General features: G+C 41.0%; 1 protein-coding gene across 1 annotated transcript in view; it reads right to left on the reverse strand.

Annotated features, from left to right (window-relative positions):
* ush2a (Usher syndrome 2A (autosomal recessive, mild)) overlaps positions 1-25,499 on the reverse strand; it is a 399,698-nt gene that overhangs the window by 143,170 nt on the left and 231,029 nt on the right. Inside the window, exons 41-46 of the mRNA XM_036594065.1 lie at positions 18,505-18,833; positions 16,156-16,278; positions 13,833-13,996; positions 12,018-12,227; positions 1,055-1,257; positions 698-810 (exon numbers count right to left, since the gene is read on the reverse strand). Of these exons, the coding sequence (XP_036449958.1) occupies positions 698-810; positions 1,055-1,257; positions 12,018-12,227; positions 13,833-13,996; positions 16,156-16,278; positions 18,505-18,833 (1,142 nt within the window). The remainder of the gene's footprint in view (positions 1-697; positions 811-1,054; positions 1,258-12,017; positions 12,228-13,832; positions 13,997-16,155; positions 16,279-18,504; positions 18,834-25,499) is intronic.

The following is a 25,499-nucleotide window of genomic DNA, read 5'->3' on the forward strand; positions in this document are numbered from 1 at the left end:
ACTGCTTTTACTGTGTATGCTATGTTTACTGGGAAACTACTGTGGTGTCAGATTAAATTAAACTGCTTATTGCCACATACCACTTCACCTGAACCCTGCTACATTACACTGACATTAGCAGGCCATAAACATGCCATGGTGAATGTCATATGCTGTTATAAGTTGTCATGCCAGATTTTGTTCATTAACGTATCAGTGACACATTACCGATACTAGTAATTGCTGTGGCAGATGCCATAATGTCCGATACCATGACAGCTTATGTCACATGCTAGGTCCTCCAGGTAGCCGTTATAGCACCTGTCATGACATGACCCCTGTTTAAGACAGCCTATTATAAGAATAGGAACAATCAGATATTTTAATATTTTACTTCAAGTGCTTTGACCAGAATAATGTATTGCAACATGGCACAAGTGTTTTAATGCATTACACCATAGAACTTTTTCTTTTTTAATATTTTTTTGAGATTTTGAATTAAGTATGAATTGACTTTGGAGATATGTCCACTTTGACTGGTCACTGAGTTGTTTGAGGGAACAAAAGGTAATTTCCATCTTTTTAATGGACAACATCTTGAATCATGAATTAAAAATACTGACACGTTTAACTTGGGGGTAAGTGAAAAACCGTGTAAACTGCTTTTTTTCTACTGAACTTCTCCAGAAGTGGAAGCCATCAGAGGGTTAAAACTCACCTGGAGCTGAGCACCTGGATGTGAGGTGCTGCAATGTCAGCTGGCGTGTCCTCCACCGTAGTCACCTTGGTGCTGTTGCCCTTCACACACGCGTACACCGTACAAACCTCCACCTAACAACCCGCATCCAGAAAACAGAGTTTGAGACAGTGCTTTTTCGTGTCTATCACCAGTCCATGACTTACTCTTTCGCAGAATACAAGCTGTTCTGGACAAATACCGGATCAAATGACTTGGTGTTTCAACCTCTTTTGACGTACACCCTGGGTATATTACCTAGTCAGCAAGGGGAATGAAAGACAGTCCAGCCAAATGAAGCTGCTGTGTAACGTTAGCTTGTGAGAGAGTGGGACGGACCTGAATGTCATACACAGTGAAAGGCAGGAGGCCTCCCAGCTCCAGTGATCCGGATGTGTTGTCGGTGGAGCCGTAAAGCTGGTCATCCAGATAGATGGAGTACCGCGTCACAGCTCCGTTAGGAACCAGAGGGGCTGCCCACAACACCCGTACTGATGTGCTGTTGAGGGTCACTATCTCCGGGGGGAAGATCCCTTCAGGCTCTAGGGTAAAGAGACATAACATATCATCTACTAATTATGTCTTAGAATAAACAGCAATACTGGAATTGGTCTATCATGTGTCATAATCATAAATATTTAACTGTTCAATTCATGTTTTCTCCTTCCAATAATGATCCATAATTCTCAAGTATCTGCTGATACTGAGTGTTCTTCAGTGGTCAGGACCCCCATGGTCCCTCACAGAGCAGGTACTATTTGGGTGGTGGATCATTCTCAGCACTGCAGTAGCTCATCTGCTGCTGCACAGTTTGTGTTGGTCATCCTCTAGTCCTTCATCAGTGCTCACAGGACGCTGCCCACAGGACGCTGTTGGCTGGATATTTTTGATTGGTGGACTATTCTCAGTCCAGCAGTGACACTGAGGTGTTTAAAAACTCCAGCTGCACTGCTGTGTCTGATCCACTCAGACCAGCACAACACACACTAACACACCACCACCACGTCAGTGTTACTACAGTGCTGAGAATGATCCACCACCCAAATAGTACCTGCTCTGTGAGGGTCCATGGGGGTCCTGACCACTGAAGAACAGGGTAAAAGGGGGCTAACAAAGTATCAGAGAAACAGATGGACTACAGTCTGTAACTGTAGAACTACAAAGTGCACCTATATAGTAAGTGGAGCTGATAAAATGGACAATGAGCGTAGAAACAAGGAGGTGGTCAGAATGTTATGGCTGATCGGGGGATTCTAGAATGCTTATTTTCTCCTAGCTTAGTAATGCTACTTTTTTGGATTTTAACAATGTACGTTACACGTAGGTACAGAAGGTAAAATAGTACCCAAAGACATTTTTTTCACTATTTTACCCTTTTCAACATCACATATAAGACTCAGAAACACATGTAGGTTCAAAGAATGTAAATATAAAACACACAAGTCACGATCTTTCTCTCCAATTTCGCATCAAACAGCTGTGAATTTGAATTATGTAGACATTTTGAAAAATGGCTGGAATTCCCCTTTAAACTCGCATTAAAATGTTCCCACCGTCACATCATATTAACCTTACACAAGCCCCTTTTCGCACAGTTTAGCTTTCGCTTTGGTTCCTTAACCTCTCTCTGGCTTTCTCGCCCACATCTTAACATAAGCAGACGGCATGCCTCAGAAACACTGCTCCTCCCTGATCGAGGTTATGGGCTCTGTATTGTGCAGCACAGCAGTCCTGCGGCTCCGGCTCTGCGCCGGCTGGATGTTCAGTGGAGGCACATGAGCAGGCAGTACGAGGCCAAACCCAGCAGCGAAACAGCAAGGGTGAGAGCAGCAATCTCCCCCAGGCTCACTTCGGAGCCTCGCTGCTGAATCTTCATGTTTCTGCCCTTTTCTTTCCAGCCCAACATTATGTCAGTGCAACAGAGCTGCTGTCTGTCACAGCGAGCGATGGAGGAAAACCATTCAGCTGTGTGCTTGTGGAAGAAAAGCGAGGGAAAGAGGCAGCCGTGTTTTTCCTTCTGCGTCTGATAAAAACGTATAACGTGTGTAAACTGCGGCTGCAATGAATAAAATTTGATAAGTAAAACAATGAAAAACAGAAAAATCATACAAATAAATGTAAAAGCTCATATCTGAGGCAGCGGCCTCAGCAACAGCCTTGTAAGTGAATTTCTATAACAACACTTACGGTCCTGTGCAAATGTCAGAGACCACCATTCACGTTTTAATTTCCAGTCAAAATGGCCAATAAGTATGTTACACACATACTGTGGGGGGTTGGGAGGGGGGGGGGCAAAAACATATTTAACAGAAAATTACACAGACGTCTCAAAAGACAACCAAAGATAATTAAATCAAAGATAATAAAGGATTTTCAGTATTTAGTACAGACGTCCAAAGAGGCCATGAGGTAGTTATAATTATCTGTATTGTTATCTTGAGATAACGAGTTAATTATCTTGTGATCTCAGGACAACAAAGTTGTTATCTTGAGATAAGTTATTTATCGTGTTATGTCAAGATAACAATCCAGAAAATCACAGCGACAGCTCCTGGACTTCTGTGATTTAGACTTTACAGCCAGCTTTCGGTTTTTCAAAGAAATCTGCGAGGATTTTTTCCACACCTCCAAAGTTCAGTCTTAGAAGCTGGTTAATGATTTTCTGAAGTAATCAAACACATTCAGTGGTGTTGAGGTCTGGACTCTGGGGTGGTCAGTCCATTGTTCAGCTTCTTTGTTTGATGTGTCCGTCTCCTTTTCTCAGTGAGGTTCTTCTTGATCAGCTACACATCCTTTCAGACCCACAGCGCTGAGTCGTCTTCTCACAGTGGAAGGATGGACAGAAACACCTGTGGATGTTTTCAGATCTGAAGCAGCTTGATTTTCTCCTCTCTCTCAGAGATGAAAGCTTTAAGTGCTGTTTATCTGATGGGGCAGTTTTGAGGTTGACCAGGTTCTGCACAGTTGTTAGAAGTCTCTAATTAGTTTCAGAATTTCCTGTTTTTTTTTTACTTATTTTCCTTTGACTTTCCCCTTATTATGCAAATGTATTATTTTATATTTATAAAAGTACAGTAGGTTTTTCCTTCTCTTGTATTATTTTGGAGTTTTTATTCCGACAACAGTGGTTTATATTATTTATCTGCATTGCTGTGCCGTCCGTTGATCATTGTGTTAGTGAGGTTTGCAGCTGTTTATAGTGCTGTGGAAGAAAACTAGCAGAAGCAAAGAATGCTGGCTGCATCTCTCTCTCTGTGTACTGTGTGTGTGTGTGTGTGTGTGTGTGTGTGTGTGTGTGTGTGTGTTTGGGGGGTGGGATGGGGAGGGGGTCCCTGCAGACAGTTTGTGGGCAAATTGAATCAGTCCTGATGGAGCGCAGTGGGATTGGAGCGCAGCACCAGGGGGCAGAGGGGGTTAACTGGGCCAGTCTGGGGGATTCTCTCTGCTGCCTACACTGGAGATTCACACCATCCTACAAACCACCTCCATGCGCCCCCCCCCCCTCTCTCTCTCTCTCTCACTTTTTCTCAAGTACACCCCCCCAATTCACACTAACTCCTGTTTCTCTCTCTGCCAAACTGGGTTGCTTTGCTCTTGGCTAACCCTTTAATGCTGAGGCAAAATAGAGCTATTTCTGCCTTTTAATTCGTCTCCATTAATAATATGATTTCTTGCAGCACATTAAACAAAAAAGGCAGAATAATAATTCTTTTATACAGTGATAGAAAACATGGCCGCACACAAAAAGCTTCTACATGCTGATCTGTTTTACTATGTCCAGTGTGAATACGCAAGCGCCAAATTACTTGGCAGATTTTAATGAATTAAAGGGGACCACCACTCAAAAACAATGTCACAGATTGGCAACCGGTGGAACAAAGAACAAGGAGCTTGAAAAGATCTTTAAATGAAACAATTTGTCTCAACAAAGAAGATGAGAACTGTCCAGACTATGTATGGTGTTTATGGTTCTTTATGGATGTGAAAGCTGGACAATAAACAAAGTAAGACAGGACAAACACTGATGCCTTTGAACTCTGGTGTTGGTGAAGACCTCTGAGAGAACCTTGGACAGCAAAGAAAACTAATGGGTCTTCGACCAAATCAAGCCTCACGTCTCACTCAAAGCCCAGATAACTGAACTTATTTTGGACATATTCTGAGAAGAGACAATTAATTTGAAAAGACCGTTATGCTTGGAACACAAGGTGAAAGCGAAAGACGACAACCAGCTACAAGTTGGATGGATGCTACCAGAATCCTGAACAAGCCATTCAAAATCCTACAGACCCAAGCAGAGGATGTTCTAAAGCAACACTTTCCATACGGTCACCAAGAGGAATTGATTTGACGACACTTCAAAATAATAATAAAGGGGACAAAGCCAGTGACTCTATTTGTACAGTAAAAACGGTTCTTTAAGGGTTCCGTATGCTGCGTCTACATATTGGCAGTAGACAGACAACAGCAAACCAGATGTTCCACTGTTTTCAATGAGCCACAACAGGAAATTTGTCATCAGTTTCACAGACCGTAGCTGTACGACAACATTCTGTCAAGAGTTTCATTTTCCCAACTTTTGCCATCGACCCTGGTGGTAAAATACACCAAATATTGATTTTTTTTGGGGTCATGGATGCCGAACGCTTCATTGTTGTCCATGAACTCAGTTTTACACAACTAAAAATAAAAGAGCACGGAGCACCTCCTGACTTTACCCAAATTAAATAAATGATAAAACCACTCAAGCCCTTTGCTGCTAATGCTGTCACCGTGCCAATGTTTGCGTGGCTTCATCTCAACATTGGTCGCATATCACAGAACAACGTTATTATTCAATGTCAACCTCAAAGACCTGTTTGATTGCTCAAATGGTTCTTTGCCATGCAAAAATAATTATTTTATGTGTGTCATTCTGATTATGCTACAGTTGCCTCCACAAGGCTGGTCAATTATTATTATTATATCTTTAGTCTTATTATTACTATTGTGTATCAACTCCATGATTTAGAACCTGCCGCATGTCACCGCTGTCAGAAGAAAAGCTTGTATCTCCATTTGTGACGTTTTTCAGTTTTTGACGTAATTTGAAAACACCTGTTACCCTTTACATTGTGTGCAAATTTCATGATGAATGGACTAAAAGAAATGGCCAAACATTGCTTGGAAAAAAGTCTGGTTCCATTGACTTACATTAAAAGTAAAGTAGGTTTTTTCCTTCTCCTACAAAGTAATAATTTTGGAGATACGAGGTTTTGCTCTGACAACAGCGATGTAATGTTAAAAAAATAAGGTTTTGGCTATTTTTACATAGAAGTCACAGAACCTTTTTCGCTAATAGTGTAGGTTAGACAAGGCTGACTATAATTAACAACCTTCATCCTGAATCACTCTGGCACTGAGACTCATTCTCTCCATTATAAATGCTTCACCGCTAAGGGAACAAGGTTTTCTCAGGTGAGTGAACTTTGTAAAAGAACTCTGTAAAAGACACAAAGAAAAGACTAGTGATGGGAGAGAGATCAAATACCCAAGCAGCAGCTTTGAACCAGTCACAGGTTGACATGGGAATAAAACCAACATTGTCTGGAGGTCCTGTCACCGAATCTCTCTCACATTCAAACAGGAAAAAGGACATTACTGTGATTCTTCCACCTCTGAAGGCCCTGAAAAACTATTCAGCCAAATATTCAGCAGACGGGTAGGCAGACACGTGTTAACGGGGCCAAGATCAGAAAAATCACATTTCATGACAACTTTTTGATGTCACAACAAAAAGGTAGTCTTCTGGAGGCGCTCCTTAAAGATTCGTGGATGTTTGAACAGACTCAAGATGGGACGGCAAATGCAGGAAAAGCTCTACAGTGGCTTTTAACGTATTTCACTGCTCTTCAATGAGGGACGTTTTTAAAGAGCGCACATTAATTAATATGTAATTTTGGGTGTCCTGTGGGAGTGTTCAAAGTAATGGGAGGGTAACTGCAAAATAATGAGTGTATATTATGCTAATAGATTCATTTGCCAGTCTAATGTGCTTTTCAGTGACTGTAGGTAATCATTAACAGTGGTTAAAGCGTGATGTATTCAGTATGTGGAGAAAGGAAAAATGCATGTGACTTGTGGGGCAAAACAACAGATTGAGAAACCTCTCTTTCAGTGCGAATTATGGAACAACTGTTCATCCCAACAAATTCATGGTCACTCATAAGGAACACTCATGTTGCCATGAAAGCCATTGAGGGAACCTGTGTCAAGTTGTTTCAATGCACTGTTACACTATATGGCCAAAAGTATGTGGACACCTACACATCACATCCACATGAGCTTGTTGGACATCCCATTCCAAAACCATGGGGACTAACTTGGAGTTGGCCACCCCTTTGTGGCTATGACATCATATTCTGGGAAGGCGTTCCACAAGATTTTTTGAAGTGTGAGTGTTCAGTCAAAAATCATCTGTGAGGTCAGGCACTGGTGTTGGGCGAGAAGGCCTGACTCACAATCAGCATTCTAGTTCATCCCAAAGGTATTCAGTGGGGCTGAGGTCAGGGCTCTGTGCAGGCCACTGGAGTTTCTCCACACCAAGAAGTTTTGGTCAGGCCCTACTTTGTGCTACCGTGTTATGTTGTTTTCACTACAGTGCTTCAGAAACAATGGCGGAGTGGGTCATCGGGAGAGCTGAGAGAATTCAGTGAGTCGGGAGCCTTCTGGGCTTGTTACTGTGAGCTATACAAAGCACAGCAGCGGTCAGACAAACTATAAAACGTTGCATCCAGGTGTATCTCTGCAGTAATTTAGGGGTAAAACCAACCTCAAGTTTATACAGCCCTGTTCTGCTGATTGTATCTGAGTTTTAGATGAAGCTGAAGCTTCTTATTCTCACCTTAAATGGTGTAGCAGTTACATTCAGACGCCTGCAAGGGTGCTAGCATGTAACCGCTGCACCTTTTAAGGTGGAACAGAAATAATAAAAAGAATCTAACATCAACAGATTTGCGTATAAAATCAGCGCAACGTGAATCTGGTGCTGGCTGACACAACAGACAGTGCTCTACAGAGTTCACTATTGTTTTTTGTTTTGTTTTTTATGTTTTTTAATTATTATTATTTTTTGTTTGCATTATTGATGCAAATCTATGAATCATGTGAAGATGGACATCAGCAGCAAGAACCAAAAAAACAAAGTTGACGCTAAAAAGACAACAATAAAAAGCTACATAAGGAGGATGAGGACATATCTGAGTAGGTGGGAAGTGAGAAATGCCTAACTTACACAGCTAGCGTTAGTTTATAGCATATAGAGGACTGTCATTATTATTAGATTAGACTAGATTAGATTCAACTTCATTGTCATTGTACAGAGTTCAGGTACAGAGCCAATGAAATGCAGTTAGCATCTAACCAGGAGTGCAAAGTACAGTATTGTTTACATATACAGTGCAGAAGGACGGTATATAGTGGTTAAAAAAATTAGATATGCGAATAAAAAAATATAATATACATATATACAGAGTGAGTGGAGAGAGTAAAATGAGGTAGTGTGTTCTGTGGGAGGAGCATATGTAAAAGATGTCATATTTACGATGAAATTTTTGCCAGTTTTTATTTTATTACTCTCTAGCCAACTTGGTTATGTCAGTAAAAGTCAAAGTAAGAAATTATGAAGGTGAAAATGAGTAGATTTTATAAATAGTTGTTCTGTCCAAAGGCAATGCTCTCTGTGTGTGTGTGTGTGTGTGTGTGTGTGTGTGTGTTTGGAGTTAAGGGTGGCGTGGTCTGCATCACGTAGCCAGTTTAAAAACAAGACCCATCCCGGCCCTGTTTGGGAACCATTCTTTTCGCGGTGGAGCATAAGCCGTCTATAAATCACACACGCAGATTATAGTACTACAGTATCAATAAAGAACAGGGTCATCACTGTGATTATAAAGTACGCTTATCACAGAGAAGGGCAACAGACCAAGAGCAGCAATAAGCCACGCTGTAAAGCAGCTAATGTAAGCACTCGCTCCCTCTGCCTCTCTCTTCATATCATTTCCACCCTCGTACCATCAACGCAAGACCACACAGACCATCCTGTCCCACTTCTTAATTAGGACTCTCTTAACATACACATTACCCACCACCTTAATATGATCTGTAAGTTCAATCGCAGTTGTTAAAGCTCGCCGCCCTTTAAGCTGTAAAATAATGAAATTACCCGCAAAGGCGCTTAGCTAAACGGCCCGTAACTTTTATTTGGAAGGTAATGATTTTCTAATGTTTTTAATGTGCTTTTTATTATGTGGATAGGATTAGGCCAGGGAAAAGTTGCAGTGAAAAGCCAGTTAGATCTTACAAATACTGCTTTTTACTTTTTACAGCTTTTCTAGTTCAACAAGTTATTCTGACATACAGTATTTTACCATAATAATAACAGTAACAACCATTAATATAGACACAAATGTCTGTAAAACAAAAGCGATCATTTGTTTTTTGTTTATTTACTTTCCATTTCTGTAATTCAGTGTTGAAGTACGGTATATGTACAGTTTATTTACATACATTTAACCTTTTTTTTAAAAAAAACGAGTATTGACCATTAAAGTTTCCAGTCCTTTGACAGTTTGTGCTTGTATGTGTGCTTCTGTGTACACAGGCATGTGAGAGAGAGAGAGAGAGAGAGAGAGAGAGACAGCGAGAGAGAGAGAGATTAATCTGATACCTATGGTATCGGTGAATCAGTACTTTTGCTGCGAGCGAGACAACTTAATGACTATTGATCACAGTGCAGAGGTCAGGATATCAAAAAATTTTGGAAAAACGCAAATTTTCTCTGTCCGCCTCCAGAGTACGGAGAGCAAATATTTAATCAATCCGGCCCTCTGCCTCAGCCACCTTTATCTCCGTGAACAGGGCCGAGTGAAGTGATGTGAAGACGGCAGACTGATGGAAATCACAGGAAAACGTTTAAAGCACTGACAGCAGGACCATAATTAGCCAATACAATCTGCAGCCCAACTGCCTTCAACTCACACAGATAAACTTACTGTCACTTTAATACTCAGTCTCTGTTAGGACTCCTCTGACTGAAGCGGGCCTTAAAGTGATGTCTGCACTAAACTCTGCTTTAGATCATTCCCATTTAGTCTTAGCTGATGAGTCAGTACAGATTCTGAATTGAGCTTCTGAGGTTCAGTTTCTGAAGCTAATGTTTCTAACAGGCAGTGGAAGACAAGAGTGTCCAATCAGAACAACGCAAACTGCTGTCAAAATGAGTTATACACAGTCAGAAGATCAAGACTCTGTAGACAGACTGACCAGCTGTGTCAGATATTTCTCAGTGGATGTCGCAAAATTTTCTACAATTAAGTCATGAAAAAACTGAAATACTGATTGTTGATACAGAAACTCAGAGAAAAATGATTTATGAGAAACTTTAGCTTCGTATACCAAACCTGCAGTACGAAGCCTGGGTGTGATCTCAGACTCTGAGCTCTGTTTTGTCTGCATGTAAACACGGTCACTAAAGCAGCTTATCATTTGAGAAACATCACTAAAGAGCTGCCTTTTCTCTCTCAGAGCGACGCAGAGAAACTTGTTCATGCATTTGTTACAGCAGAGTTGATCACTGTAATGATCTTCTTACTGGACACCTTAAGAAAACTATACATCCTTTACAACTCGTACAAAACGCAGCAGCATCCAAACAAAAACACAGAGAGATCAGATCAGTCCTGCTTTAAAAGAGCTGCTCTGGCTGCCTGAATCAATCAGGATAGACTTTAAAGCTCTGCTCTAGTCTTTAAGACTCTAAATGACCTTAAAGCACCGCTTACATCACAAAGTGTCTGTCTGTTTATGTTCCAGCATGGAACCCAAGATCTGCAGCTACTGACCTTCTACAAACACCCTCAGTAAAATACAGAAAACATGGAGAGACTCTTTCAGTTATTCTGCTTCTAAACTGTGGAGCTCAGTTCACCTTTTATTAGACAGTCAAGCTCAGAGCTCACTTTTAAGAAGCATCTAAAAACGGATCTCTTTAAATTAGCATTTAATTAAAACTGAATGTCTCGTGGTTTTTATCTTCTAATTTGATCTGTTTCATTTTCTTTTGATTCTAAATAAATACTCATGATTTCTTGTATGTTTTATCACCTGTCTGTAAAGCGCTATGAGCTGCCACTGGCATAAAAAGTGCTATATAAATAAAAATTATTATTATTATTATTATTATTATTATTATATGCAAAAGGTTTAACCATCCCTGGTAACACCCTAGAGATGTAAATATGTCACTTTTCTGCAAATTTTCATACACAATTTTTAATTTAATATACTGAAAAAAGAAACAAAATATAAAATGTGCCAAAAGTATGCATAGACCACAATTTATGTTTTATATATTTCCAATACATTAAATTCAACTCATGGAACTGGCTTGTAACTCACTCACATTCTCACTTACTCATTCACATTCAGCAGGCTGAAGATTTGCCACAAAGGGGAGCCATTAGCACTCAAATTATAGTAACAGTGATAATAACAGTGCTTTGCATCAGTAGCTACGTCTCCATTAACGTATTTTGCCATATTGAATAAATAAACTGGATGGAAACAGCAAATACTGAGTAAAATCGGCAAACTTCACATAACAGTTTATATGCTGACTTGAGGATGCATATTGTGTGATGATTGTGTGATGATAGCTGCCGAATAAATACTGAAATTTTCTGAGCAGTTATGTTTGCCACTGCATTCTACCTCCACGCTCTTACAAAGAAAAATAGCCTAAACCCACAAAATGAAACAAAACTGCAAAGAGAAACTGAGAAACATTAAAGTGAACTCACTCCAGATGTTTTCACAGATGTGACATGGATAGCTTGTTGTCTGGTACAGAGCTGACGGAAATGCAGCCTTATCTGTGTCATTTTTTGCAACATTTAAATTATTTATCTGAATTTAATTCCACAGCTGGATGGAAACCTGGCTAATCAAACGTTGTGTCCTCGTTTTAGATATTTCAAGCTTGATTTGTTGATTGTGGTTCATTTTTCATTGTTAATATTTACATTTACTCAATGTAAACTGTATTTGCGTCCACACCTAGAGCGTTACTGTATAAGGAAAGTACCCGGCTCTTCTCCTTTAAGAATGTCCCGGTCCTTAAAGGGTTCATCAGTATAAATTAAACACATTATGTAAAGCTGTGATGAAAAAAAATCAAAGAGCTCAAAATTCCACAAAGTCTGGACGGCTGTCAGGCAAGCTGAAACTACAGAAAGGCAGGTTAGGAAGTAAATGACTTTTAACTCACCACCGTCGGTAGTGGTGCATGTCACCTCTGGGCTGGTGATACTGTGAGCTCCATTAGACACGGTCAGAGAGAGTGTGTACTCAGTGCTGGGCTGCAGGTCAGAGATCACGATGGAGGTCACTGAAGGGTCAAGACGGAGCGTCTGGCTTTCCTGGGTGGAATTGACTGTGAGAAAATAGAGCTCTGCCTTCCCCTGTAGGTCCTGCAGAGCTGAGGACGGAGGGATGGTTAGGAGAGAGAGAAACATAAAATGAGAACAATTCTAATAGATTCTACAAAGAATCAACCACAAAAGTCTGAACTGGGGACTAACTAAAGTAAAGACTGTGCTTAGTCTTAAGCATTACATTAAACCAAATACTCTTATACTCTTATATGCAAATACTCGTGCTCCGCCCAAAAGTGCATAGCAACCGCTGTGAGTACAGAACGTCAGTAGTTCAGTCTAATGAATCTTGGTTGGAGTTTTGAGTCACTTTTTTTTTGTTTGTTTTGTTGGGTGTTTTGTTTGGTAAGGTCAATTTACAGACTGCATAAATGAGACCACCCTTTCATTTATTTAATTTCCAGTTAAAACATTCATTAAGTTCATTTATCAGCATCAGGAACAGAAAACATGCACTCTGATCAGACATAACATTCTGACCACCTCCTCGTTTCTACACTCATTGTCCATTTTATCAGCTCCACTTACTGTATAGGTGCACTTTGTAGTTCTACAGTTACAGACTGTAGTCCATCTGTTTCTCTGATACTTTGTTAGCCCACTTTTACCCTGTTCTTCAGTGGTCAGGACCCCCATGGACCCTCACAGAGCAGGTACTATTTGGGTGGTGGATCATTCTCAGCACTGCAGTAACACTGACGTGGTGGTGGTGTGTTAGTGTGTGTTGTGCTGGTATGAGTGGATCAGACACAGCAGTGCTGCTGGAGTTTTTAAACACTGTGTCCACTCTCTGTCCACTCTATTAGACACTCCTACCTTGTCAGTCCACCTTGTAGATGTAAAGTCAGAGACGATAGCTCATCTGCTGCTGCACAGTTTGTGTTGGTCATCCTCTAGTCCTTCATCAGTGGTCACAGGACGCTGCCCACAGGACGCTGTTGGCTGGATATTTTTGGTTGGTGGACTATTCTCAGTCCAGCAGTGACACTGAGGTGTTTAAAAACTCCAGCAGCACTGCTGTGTCTGATCCACTCAGACCAGCACAACACACACTAACACACCACCACCATGTCAGTGTTACTGCAGTGCTGAGAATGATCCACCACCCAAATAGTACCTGCTCTGTGAGGGTCCATGAGGGTCCTGACCACTGAAGAACAGGGTAAACGGGGGCTAACAAAGTATCAGAGAAACAGATGGACTACAGTCTGTAACTGTAGAACTACAAAGTGCACCTATACAGTAAGTGGAGCGTAGAAACAAGGAGGTGGTCATAATGTTATGCCTGATCGGGGTATTTAAAAGAAAATTACACAGAAGCTTCAAAAACCGAATACAATATAATTTAATCAGTATTTAGAGTCTCTACACTTTGCTTTTATTACATCTTCCTTTTTATATCATTCAGAGCTCCAGTTTTGGAAGCTTTTCTCACTTATTATACTTTGTCCTCTTCCTTGTGCAAGTGGATTATTTTATATCTAATCTCCACAGGAGTGTCTCATGAAAAGTGAATATTTGGTGTTTACTGGCTGTTTTGAAATTAAATAAATGAAGGGTTGTGTCTGACTCTCTGACTTCGCCATAATTCTGTACTGTATTAATAAAGAAGTCCAAATACAAAAGCCTAACTGATTTTGGAGCCTTACTGGGTGTGGTCCAGTTTACAAGAATAGCAGTGTGGTTGAGGACGAGGGCAGACACATTAGCAGGAGTGTGGGGTGGTCCGGCTAGAGTGACCCCGAAGGCTGGTTCTCCTGAAGCATAGCCCACATCATTGTGCACCAACAGCTGGTATTCATACCACGTGTACCTGAAAAAGTAGTCAAATATAGAATGTGAAGCAACAATAAGGACATTAGGACACACTACAATTCTTAATATAGAGATACTCCATGTTACTACAGGGGAGTTCAGAGCTCAGACTAGAGTTTAATGTTGTTTTGTCTTGTCATGCCACATTCTCTAGCACAGCACTGGACCCCTATGGTCTCATCAGACAGACAGAAGTAAAATTTTATACAGGTTTATGTTTACGTTCATCAATGTTCTCGTACTGCAATACACAATAGGCATTACACAAAGACAGAATACAACCACTGGGAATCCCTGTGGTGTCAACCAATCCTGACTGACAGCCTAGTCACTGATCCATAATCTAATACATGTATCCAGACTAGCATTAGTGTAACTCTTTCATCATTTGCTGAACAGAATCATAAAGAGATTCTGGCTTTATTCAGTGCAAAAGGAAAACATGTTCAGCCAGAGAAAAGAAACCAAACTGAGGTAAGATATCTAGAAAGCCAGCTACCCTGGCAACCGTAGTTATTAGCTTATTGTATTGCTTATATGAGGACATATTTCTGTTGTTTGACAAACCCATTCTAATGATTTAAAAAAAAGAAACGTAATCTCACCTGGCGAAATATATGCAGTAACATCTTCTCTATGACCAGAGATTCAAAGCTCCAGCTAATTCAGTATAAAACCCTTCACAGAACATATATTACAGCCTCTAAACTACACCGTATGGGATTCAGCCTCAGTGATAAACGCCAACATTGTCCAGCTTTAACAGACCGTTATTATCATGCTTTCTGGATTTGTCCCCCAACCCAGCAGTTTTGGTCAGAGGTCATGGACAGGCTATCAGAGATTTTGGGCCTTGTCATCCCTTTACATCCCATTGTAGCGCTACTTAATGACCTGTCCTCACTTTCAGCACCCAATCACCTCAAATCCTTTATACTATCATCACTTACCATTGCCAAAAAAGTTATGTTGCTAAACTGGAAGAACAGAACCAAGAAGCATCGGCTTAACCTTCTTACAGATCAATGCAACTTGGAAAGACTCGCAGCAAATCTTAAAAATAGTACAAAACCATTCAAGGAAACCGGGTCTCAATTTTTACAGTATATTGAGAGCTGATTTCTGTCTCCAAACTCACCAAGTAAGGTTAAACCCCATACACAGAATTTGGTGTTGCTGCTTGGAGGGGGGTTGGGTGGTTGTGGTACCACATCACCTTATATTTGTATGATTATTAATAAACGATGAGTTGTGACTTTAATAGTGAAACGAAAAGAAAAATTTTATGTCCACTGAAAAGGGGAGTGGTGTGGCCAAGGAATACCGGCCTGGGAGTTATACATCTGAAATGCAGCTCCATTATCCGTCTGCCTTCCCTCTGCAGCTGACAGAAAAAACGAAAAATTTCCTCCCACCTTCAATATACATCATTATAAGGGGTTTTCCTGGACTACAAACCTGAAAATCTGAAAATCTCATTTAAGAGAGCGCCGCGGTACCACTGTAGGATGAGTAGGCACATTTACAGATGATAAAAGTTTTTGTTTTTAATTCCAGTTTCCAACTAGAAACTGTCCAAATGCAGTTTACAGGATCTGCTTTGAAAGCAAAACAGTCAATCAAGATTAAAAGTCTTGGAACAAACAATCAATTTTCATAAACAATGTAAATCATACTGAATAAAGGAACGATACAAATCAAAAAAGACACATAATGAACAGCAGCTGGAGAGGAAAAGATACAATAATGTTTTTTGCATGAAACAAATTGGCTTCTACTCGTTTTCACTTCAGGAGATAATCCTGCAGAAACACGGGAACAAACTTTTAGTGTTTAGTCCCAAACAGCAGAAGCTGATGTAAAGAGGAGGTGGACACACTGGGGTCTTTGAGTGAGTAACACACACACACACACACACACACACACACACACACACACACACACACTCACACAAACACACACTCACACAAACACACACTCACACAAACACGCACACGTGAGGAGTGCCAGCAAAAGATTAGAGGAAAAACGATTTAATTCTTTGGGATATTTGCTTAATGTATCTTTGAGCAGTATTAAAAAGATGGCATCGGTGCGCGAAACCAGTTTTGTACACACCGGCAACGTTTGCATTAAAGCTAATTTTGGTAATCTCACCTGCTAAGGCCTTTATCTTCGTGGAACAATTTGTCTCCTGCGTAAACACGGTACCAGCGATTGAAATCTTCGGGGGGACGGGAGGCCAGGGGCTGCTGGGTTTTCCGTCTCAGCAGCTCGTACCTGAGGGCAGCGGAAACGGCCCGATAAATCTCAGCTCCACTCACACAATCCTCCTGCTGTTCCAGCCGTGCCGCTTTTCAGCTGGGCTTGTGTTTTTCTCGTTCTCTCTCAACAGTAATGGTAATTCTGCCCGTAATCACAAGAGCTAGGCTTAATGTGCTCTTCATAAGCCTAGTTCAACAAACAAGGCAGCGGCGGGAAAAGGGAGTCATGAATATTAATTGTCAGACACGAACGCAGAGCTTTATTTACCTCCTAATCAGCTCAAAAACAGACCAACACAGTGAAAAATTGTTAGGATGCATTGCAGCCAAGGATTGCTATCCAGCAGATGATTTACAAATCATATAGAAGTTATGTTACTGGCGCAGGCCCAAGGGATTACACAAAGTTTGGGGAATGTTCGTACCACAGTGATTGTTTACGGTCACTCTTTACCATCTTTGAAAAGCAGGGCAAACAGTTTCTATAAAGTAGGGGTGCCCAAACATTTGTTGGAGCCAAAGTATTTGTCGTGGGCCAAAAAGGCAAAACGGCTAGCTGGCAACTCGCCTGACGTTCTCATGTGTTGCCGGTACACCTGGAGAAACTGTATTCTTTACATAGTTGAATGATTTCTTGCCTTTAACAGTGGTGGTCTCTACATCTCTTTTCCATGTACCACTGCTCGCTATGCTCTATTAGGTCGTAGCTGCTGGCTGCTAAAAGTACTAATATTTAATAAGAGAAAATAAGAGGCTTAAAAACAAATACATGTTCTCTCATTGGCTGAGGGAAGGGGGGCCAACCCTGCAGTGGGCCAAATCAAATATCTTTGCAGGCCAGCCAGTTTGGGCAGCCCTGCTACAAAGTAAGCTAGGACTCATGATGCAGAACTGAATTTCTCACACTTGTTTGAAAAGATTTTAATGTAGTGTGTGAACAATGTTAGTACTTCAAAACAATGTTTACTTCTCAGTCCATATACACCAATCAGGCATAACATTATGACCACCTCCTTGTTTCTACACTCATTGTCCATTTTATCAGCTCCACTTACTATATAGGTGCACTTTGTACTTCTACAGTTACAGTAGTCAGCAGTTCAGTGGTCAGGACCCCCATGGACCCTCACAGAGCAGGTGCTATTTGGGTGGTGGATCATTCTCAGCACTGCAGTAACACTGATGTGGTGGTGGTGTGTTAGTGTGTGTTGCGCTGGTCTGAGTGGATCAGACACAGCAGTGCTGCTGGAGTTTTTAAACACCTCAGTGTCACTGCTGGACTGAGAATAGTCCACCAACCAAAAATATCCAGACAACAGCGTCCTGTGGGCAGCATCCTGTGACCACTGATGAAGGGCTAGAGGATGACCAACACAAACTGTGCAGCAGCAGATGAGCTATCGTCTCTGACTTTACATCTACAAGGTGGACTGACAAGGTAATAGAGTGGACAGTAAGTGGACACAGTGTTTAAAAACTCCAGCAGCACTGCTGTGTCTGATCCACTCGTACCAGCACAACACACACTAACACACCACCACCACGTCAGTGTCACTGCAGTGCTGAGAATGATCCACCACCCAAATAGTACCTGCTCTGTGAGGGTCCATGGGGGTCCTGACCACTGAAGAACAGGGTAAAAGGGGGCTAACAAAGTATCAGAGAAACAGATGGACTACAGTCTGTAACTGTAGAACTACAAAGTGCACCTATATAGTAAGTGGAGCTGATAAAATGGACAATGAGCATAGAAACAAGGAGGCGGTCATAATGTTATGCCTGATTGGTGTATGCTGCCAAAAGCAGCCTGTCTGGAAATCACCATGGTTGTGATGTCACAATCATTAACACATTTTTTCAAAACCACAATTTTAGTTTCAGCAATTTAGCCTCCCCTTTCGCTCTGAAGTGATAAGGAGTGCACGTTTCAGCCCAGACTGACTTTTGAACAAGGCCCAGTAGAGGGCAGCCAGTCAGAACAAAGGTCATTTATATACAGCAATCTCATACAAAATAGCTTGTTTCATTCTAAAGGATAAATAGAGGCTGAAAACTTCTCATGTAAATGTTATAAGAGGGAAAAACTCAGGATGTTTAAAAATAAAAACTAGCAAATTATAAACTATGCATATTAAATGTTATTATACCAAATTATCACATGTTTTTAATTATTATGTCATGACTGACTACACTGAGTATAAATTTGACAATTTTATGCCTGTATGAGATTGCCTGTAATTACCTTATGTTGGGCCCGTTTGGCCTGGACGGCGGCCGCCATGACACAGCCAGGAAAGACTCACTGATGGCGACCACCGAGAGAGATGCTAGCCCCTGTGGAATTGTGGGTAATGTAGTGACAGATGTGGGCAGGCTCTCAGTGCACCCTCCAACATAGCCCCCACCACCTGAACAGGCCAGGATGGTTATGCTGTAGTTGGTATATGGCACCAGGCTGGTGACGGTGCGGTTGAGTGCGACGATGTCTGTGTGAGGGATGCGGGGGTCCGGCATGCGGATCTCATAGCGCTCAATCTCTCCGTTGGGTATCAGTGGAGCTGACCATGTTACCTATAGGAGAACACATATAAGCACACACATCACACAGAGCAGACAAGTGCACTTTGTAAAATGACAACTCTGCCATCAGTACTAGAACTACGATTATTCTGGTTGCACTGATATCAATATGGTATCAGTATCAGGGGTGATGCTGGCACGTAAATGCAGTATCATTATCAGCAATAAGGATATCGATACAACAAAGCAACTACTGAGTGACCCGTGCATGTGAACCAGTAGATGGAACATGTCGGCAGTGTAAGTTGACAAGCAGCAGTGAAAATGCTCATGGCAAAGTCTGTAACACCAGTATTTTAATTGGAAGGCAATGGTAGTGGCTGACATACCACTTGGAATTCTTCCTAAGGTGTTAATTTCACTGGTACCCCACAGATAACAGCGAACACACAGGACAAAACATGTCAACAGAAGCCCTTTACTAAATACGTTACTAAATAAGCTCCAACTGGTCCAGAATGCAGCTGCTAGAGTCTTACAAGGACCAAAAAGTTTGACCATATGTCTCCAATCCTGTCGTCATTACACTGGCTACCTGTTAAATTTGGTGTAGAGTAAAAGATCCTTCTCTTAAATCATTAAATGGCCCCGCAGTATCTTAGTGGATTAATTCAGTCATATGAACCCACACATACGCTCTGCCCACAGACTAACGGCCTGCTCACGGTTCCTAGAATTCGAAAAACCACAGCAGGTGGTCGAGCATTTTCCTACGTAGCCCCAAAATTGTGGAATCATCTCCCGACCTCTGTTTGGGACTCAGAGACACCCTCTACATTTAAAACTAGACTCAAAACTGATCTGTATGCACGAGCATTTTACTGATATCAGCTGTTTGCACTATTACTCTCTAATATCTCTCCATAAACGGACCTGTCCTGTTAATCAATCTCTCTCTCTCTCTCTCTTTTATTTGAGCCCCTGAGCGACGTCTGCCTGAGTCGCCACATGGGAGCCACAAGAGCTGCTAGAGTCACCAGAGCTCCATTTCCATTGGCTGATCTGCACCGTTTTGACCACCATGGAGCTTCACGCTGTACAAAGCTGTGCAAACCTCACCTTCATGAACTGACCCTCCTGACGCTGCAGCATAAACTCAAACTATCTAATTAACCATTGCTCCGCCTGTTTTTCCCGTTTTGTATTCTAATATTTTACACTAGCGCTGTTTGCTGTCCGGTGTGGTCCAGAGGAGGATGGGTTCCCCTTTGAGTCTTGGTTCCTCTCAAGGTTTCTCCCTTTTGCTCTTAGGGAGTTTTTCTTTGCCACTGTCGCCACTGGCGACGCTCATGGGGGCTCAGACCCGGATTTTTCTGTAAAGCTGCTTTGTGACGACACCTGCTGTAAAAAGCGCTACATAAATAAACTTTGACTTGACTATGACTTTCCTTGAATGGCTGAGCCAGGCTTCTTTCAGTAATCACTGTGTGTGTAGCCACTTACACGCTGAGTTAATGTGACAAACATTAAAGAGACATATAAAGGAACCACCTGTCTCTTGGGGTAAGGACAGCATTTTGCCTTGGTTTAGCCTTTAGCATAGCAGCCTGCTTCAATGTCTGTTTGGGTATTGGAAACGAAAAAGTGGTACCGCGCCATCTCTAGATGCCAATAATTTCACGATAATTTGATTGATTATTCATTATTGATTGATTATTGATTATAATTTTATTGATTATTCAGCTATGAATTATTAAATATGACGGTCAGTTCTCAACTATCAAAATACTAAAACGGAAACAGCAGAAACTCTCAAAGACGAATTAGCTCTAATTTTCTTTTTTTAGAATCAGCTTTCTTCAAACAAAGCTTTCATGTTATTACATGTTATGCTCATGCTAAGGGTTAGCTTTGGGTACATTTAACAAGTTTTTGTTACTTAATTTTTTGTAGTTTTGTGTTTGTTTAATAGTTTGACATAATAAATGCCAGACATCATGTCAAATCATCTTGATTGATTCATCTCATATTAGAGTTAGCTGTTAATACTGATATAAACCAGGCTCCCAATAAATATCTGGGGATATTTTTGTCCATACCATTAAAACCAAGTAACGTTTATATCAGTAATGTCAACTGACATATCAGTCAGGCCATAATCAATATTTTAAATAGCACTTAAGATATAATAAATGTATTACAATAAATCTATTGTAAGGGTAAAACAAAGTAGTGTAGTGAAACAGCACACACACACACACACACATGTATTAGTCATAACATGCTATAAACATTTAATAACAGTGTATCAACACTATTTATTGTTTAATACTCTAAGGCTAACTGATCAGTGCCCTATACTGAGAGCTCTTTACCTCGTTTAGCCGCTGAGCAGGGCCTGATTCCAGCCCTCTATCTGAGCGCATCAGTGCAGGCTTTTAGATCAATGAGCTCCTGGAAATGACGGCGTGTGCGATTGAGTGAAGACACCCTGACTTTGACCCAGGAACCGAATATTCCTTTCATTACATTTAAAACAGGGCTAAACCGGCGCTGCGTGATAATGAAATCCTAATGGAATTGCATGGAAAGCGATGCATGCGCCGTGCTTTCTCAAAGGCGAGGAAGTACGTCAGCATTTTGGGGAAGCAGTAAATGTATTGAACATGCCTGATCAAGGGAGAAGAAGTGAAGGGTGTGCTGGATTGATGACACACTAGAATGAGAAACTATAACCCAGATTTATCCACATTTGCTAATGCTATATGTTCTCTGGACAAGCAGTTACTGGCTTTCATATCAGCTAAAGTTTGTCCCCACACCGCTGCAGTAACAGCCTCTACTCTTCTAGGAAGGCTTTACTCTAGATGTTGGAACACTGCTGTGAAGATTTGATTGTCTTCAGTCTAAAGAGCATTAGTGAGATCAAGTACTGATGTTTAATGATCAGCTCTGGATCACAAACTCCACTCCAGCTCATCCCAAAGGTGGAGCTCCATCACTCCAGAGAACGCAGGTCTCAGCGATAGCCCAAGAGTGGAGAGCTTCATACCCCTTTAGTCGACGTTTGGAATTTTGTATGGTGAAATCAGGGTTATGTTCGGCTGCTCCAGTGCATTTCCGCTTTAATTAGCACTGCTTTTCTATGGAGATTATACACTGATCAGGCATAACATTATGACCATTATCCGTGTTTCTACGCTCATTGTCCATTTTATCAGCTCCACTTACTATATAGGTGCACTTTGTAGTTCTACAGTTACAGACTGTAGTCCATCTGTTTCTCTGATACTTTGTTAGCCCCCTTTTACTGAGGTGACACTGAGGCGTTTAAAAACTCCAGCAGCACTGCTGTGTCTGATCCACTCAGACCAGCACAACACACACTAACACACCACCACCACGTCAGTGTTACTGCAGTGCTGAGAATGATCCACCACCCAAATAGTACCTGCACTGTGAGGGTCCATGGGGGTCCTGACCACTGAAGAACAGGGTAAAAGGGGGCTAACAAAGTATCAGAGAAACAGATGGACTACAGTCTGTAACTGTAGAACTACAAAGTGCACCTATATAGTAAGTGGAGCTGATAAAAGGGACAATGAGCGTACTGTACGAGGAAACGTTGTGGTTGCATCTTCTGGTTCAAAATGCACTTTATGTAATGTAACTGGCTCATTTGGTGTGGGAATTCAGGTGGACACATTTTTAAAAAATCCATTTCTTTCATCCCAAAACTAAACAATCTACTATGTCCATTAACATCTCTTATTATCGTATATGCAGAAAGGAGAGTTTAATTACAAACAAATTTTTTCAGTCACTGGTGTTGTATGAATGTGGTGTAACACCAGTGACGGTGACTCCAGTGACATTCTGGTTAAATCTGAGGATTCTGTAAATTGGCTGACTCATTGGTCGTCAGGTGACCTTATGAACTATTTAAAATCAGTAATAAAAACGATATTTGGCATTATTGTTTTGACAAGATTTTAATTACCCAGCCATTAAAGCACAAAACATCGGTGACACATAGAGGTCAAGAGCTGCCCGATAAACAACATTATTAATAAATTAATGACATATTGGGAGGGAGTGTGGACTCTCTGATGAGCCTCGACCCAAAGAAACAGTTTATAATAGAGTTAAAATTACTAAGTTAAAATGTAAAATAAAAGTCCTGATCACACCAGTGACAAAAATCTCTATGACAAATGAATTTTTAAAATAAAATACATATTTTTAAATGTAGTATAACATTAATGATATAAAAAGTAAACATGAATCTGTTTTATACAAACTCCGAGGTTAAACCTCTTAAACATATTGTTTTACATTAAAAATGGTTTCTCAAATGTTGAAAACTGGCTTTGTGATGAGCTGTTTTACAGATGCAGAGCAACTATGAAAAAAAGAAAAATCAGGGAAAAGTGTTATGTGATGTTAGGTCAGCTGTGTAAATGTACATAATGACTTTTAAAGCTGTGCCTGATATTTTAAGCATCTTTTTCAGTCCTGCAACACAGTTTCCCCTCCAAATGGAGAATGATCCAACTGCTCTAATGGAAAAATAAGAAGGGAAAAAATGGAAATATACAGCTATGCCAGTGATGTGCCTGCTATTGTGGTCAGCATGCTACCATCACAGTATTGTGGGTACTCATGGTACCCAGTGTCTTGTAAATTTTAGTGTTTCCTCTTCTCCCAACACTCCTGATCCAACTAATCAGCTAATTACAAGCCCTTGAGTGAAAGGTACACGTTAACATATGCAGGGCAGGTTGAAATCTTGTGCTTTAAACAACCAAGAAAAACTGAAATCTGAACCAAAAGTTTTAAGATGATCATGCAAAACACGAAGAAATCCTCAGTGCACTGCGAACAAAGCGCAAGTACTTCTCAAATTGGTCATTTAAGATCAAATAAACCATGCCGAGGAACGATGCTGGGACCCTGCAACTAATGACATAATCAGGATTATTAAATAAACAGGAGAGCATAAAGGCTATGAAGATGCCAAACAAATCGACAGGAACAAATACACTCCAGCATATGCTAATGAGAACAACTGTTTTGGGCTCTTACACATGTAAGAACTCTCATCCAGTTACACGCAGAAACGTAGCAGCGCCCAAATTAATGAAATAATAATGGCATTAAAATAAACTAAACCCGGGGTTAGGGGAAATGAATAATTCACGCAAGTTTATGCAAATGATGCCTTTTGTTTGAAGTGGTAAGCATTTCTTGTTCATGTTTCCTGGCACTGAGAGAGAGAGAGAGCGAGAGAGCAAGAGAGACAGAGAGAGAGCGACAGGGAGAGAGAGCGACAGGGAGAGAGCTGTGTGGGTGGATTTGTACACACTGGTGTCTAAGCTGAAAAGCCTGTTTGTTTACATTAATGTCCCTTGAATCCAGTTTGTAAAGCATCCACAACACTGCAAAGCTACCTTGTGCTTTTGAGCAAACTATTTGTGAATCACAGTCACTGAACCTCAATTCTCAATGCTCAAAGAGGGCTTTACAATCTATCAGCCAGGCTTAGAGGCTTCCTAAGTCACATCTTTAGAGTTGCAGAAACACTTTTTCCTAATTTAAAGGAATATTCCAGAGTCGTTCAGTCTAATCTCCATCTGCTGCAACTGTACTACATAGGCAACTCTGATGGACAACACACAAACCTGGAACAGCAGTTACACCCTAAGGCTATGTTCACACTGCAGGTTTACCGTCCCACCTGGTGCAGCAGGTACAGCTTTGTCTACCTTGGATGGTACTGACATCCTTGCGTGACAGACTGCTCAATGTGAGTATCAAATACCCATGCTAACCCCAAATATGCTAACTCATTTGAGAACACATTGCCCATCATCATGCATGAGACTCTGGCGGCAATGGGCAGCTCCTTCAGTGACCGGCTGCTTCACCCCAAGTGTGTGAAGGAGGCTATCGCAGGTCCTTCCTTCCTGCTGCTGTTAGACTGTACAACCAGGACTGCTCCCAGTAGAACCTCCTCCACCCCCCATTAGACCTCACACACCTACAGAACATTAACAGTGAATTCATCACCACTTACTGTGTGCAATATAATCAACACTCCATGTGGAATATTTTTAAAATATCTCTATAGTGTAAAGATTTTTTGCTTGTCTATATGTAATGTTTATATCATTAACTCCTCACCATCCCATGTGTAACATAAACCAGTACCTCATGTGCAAAACTCTATGTGAAATTCAGGTAAGATATTTTGTAAATATTTTTGCTCTTATTTACTTATAATCCTTTATATTGTTAATTATTGTGAAGGAAAGAGTTTATATGTTTATCTTATTTTTTACTTTTAGTATTATATATATATTGTCTATAAAGTAACAAACTGTAAAAACCTTGTTAAGTAATAAAGGTTAATTACTCGTTTGTTAATTCTCTTCTTGTTACTCTTCTCTTGAGTGTCCTGCTCTCCCTTTGCTGCTGTAACACTGTGAGTTTCCCCGCTGTGGGACTAATAAAGGACTATCTTGTCTTATCTTACCCAAATGCATCAGCTCCCGGAGCAAGATGACAACATGAGTTGCAGCAGCCACTGAAACTAAACTTTGCGCTGCCTCTGCAACCAAAATAAAAGGCTACATCGATTAACATAAGTAAGCTTTGCATGTATCACCCTATTAGCTGTACTACAGGGATGCACTGTAGAAAGACAGCAAACGAGTA

The sequence above is a fragment of the Colossoma macropomum genome, unplaced genomic scaffold, assembly GCF_904425465.1.
Source record: "Colossoma macropomum unplaced genomic scaffold, Colossoma_macropomum, whole genome shotgun sequence".
In the NCBI taxonomy this organism is placed as follows: Eukaryota; Metazoa; Chordata; class Actinopteri; order Characiformes; family Serrasalmidae; genus Colossoma; species Colossoma macropomum.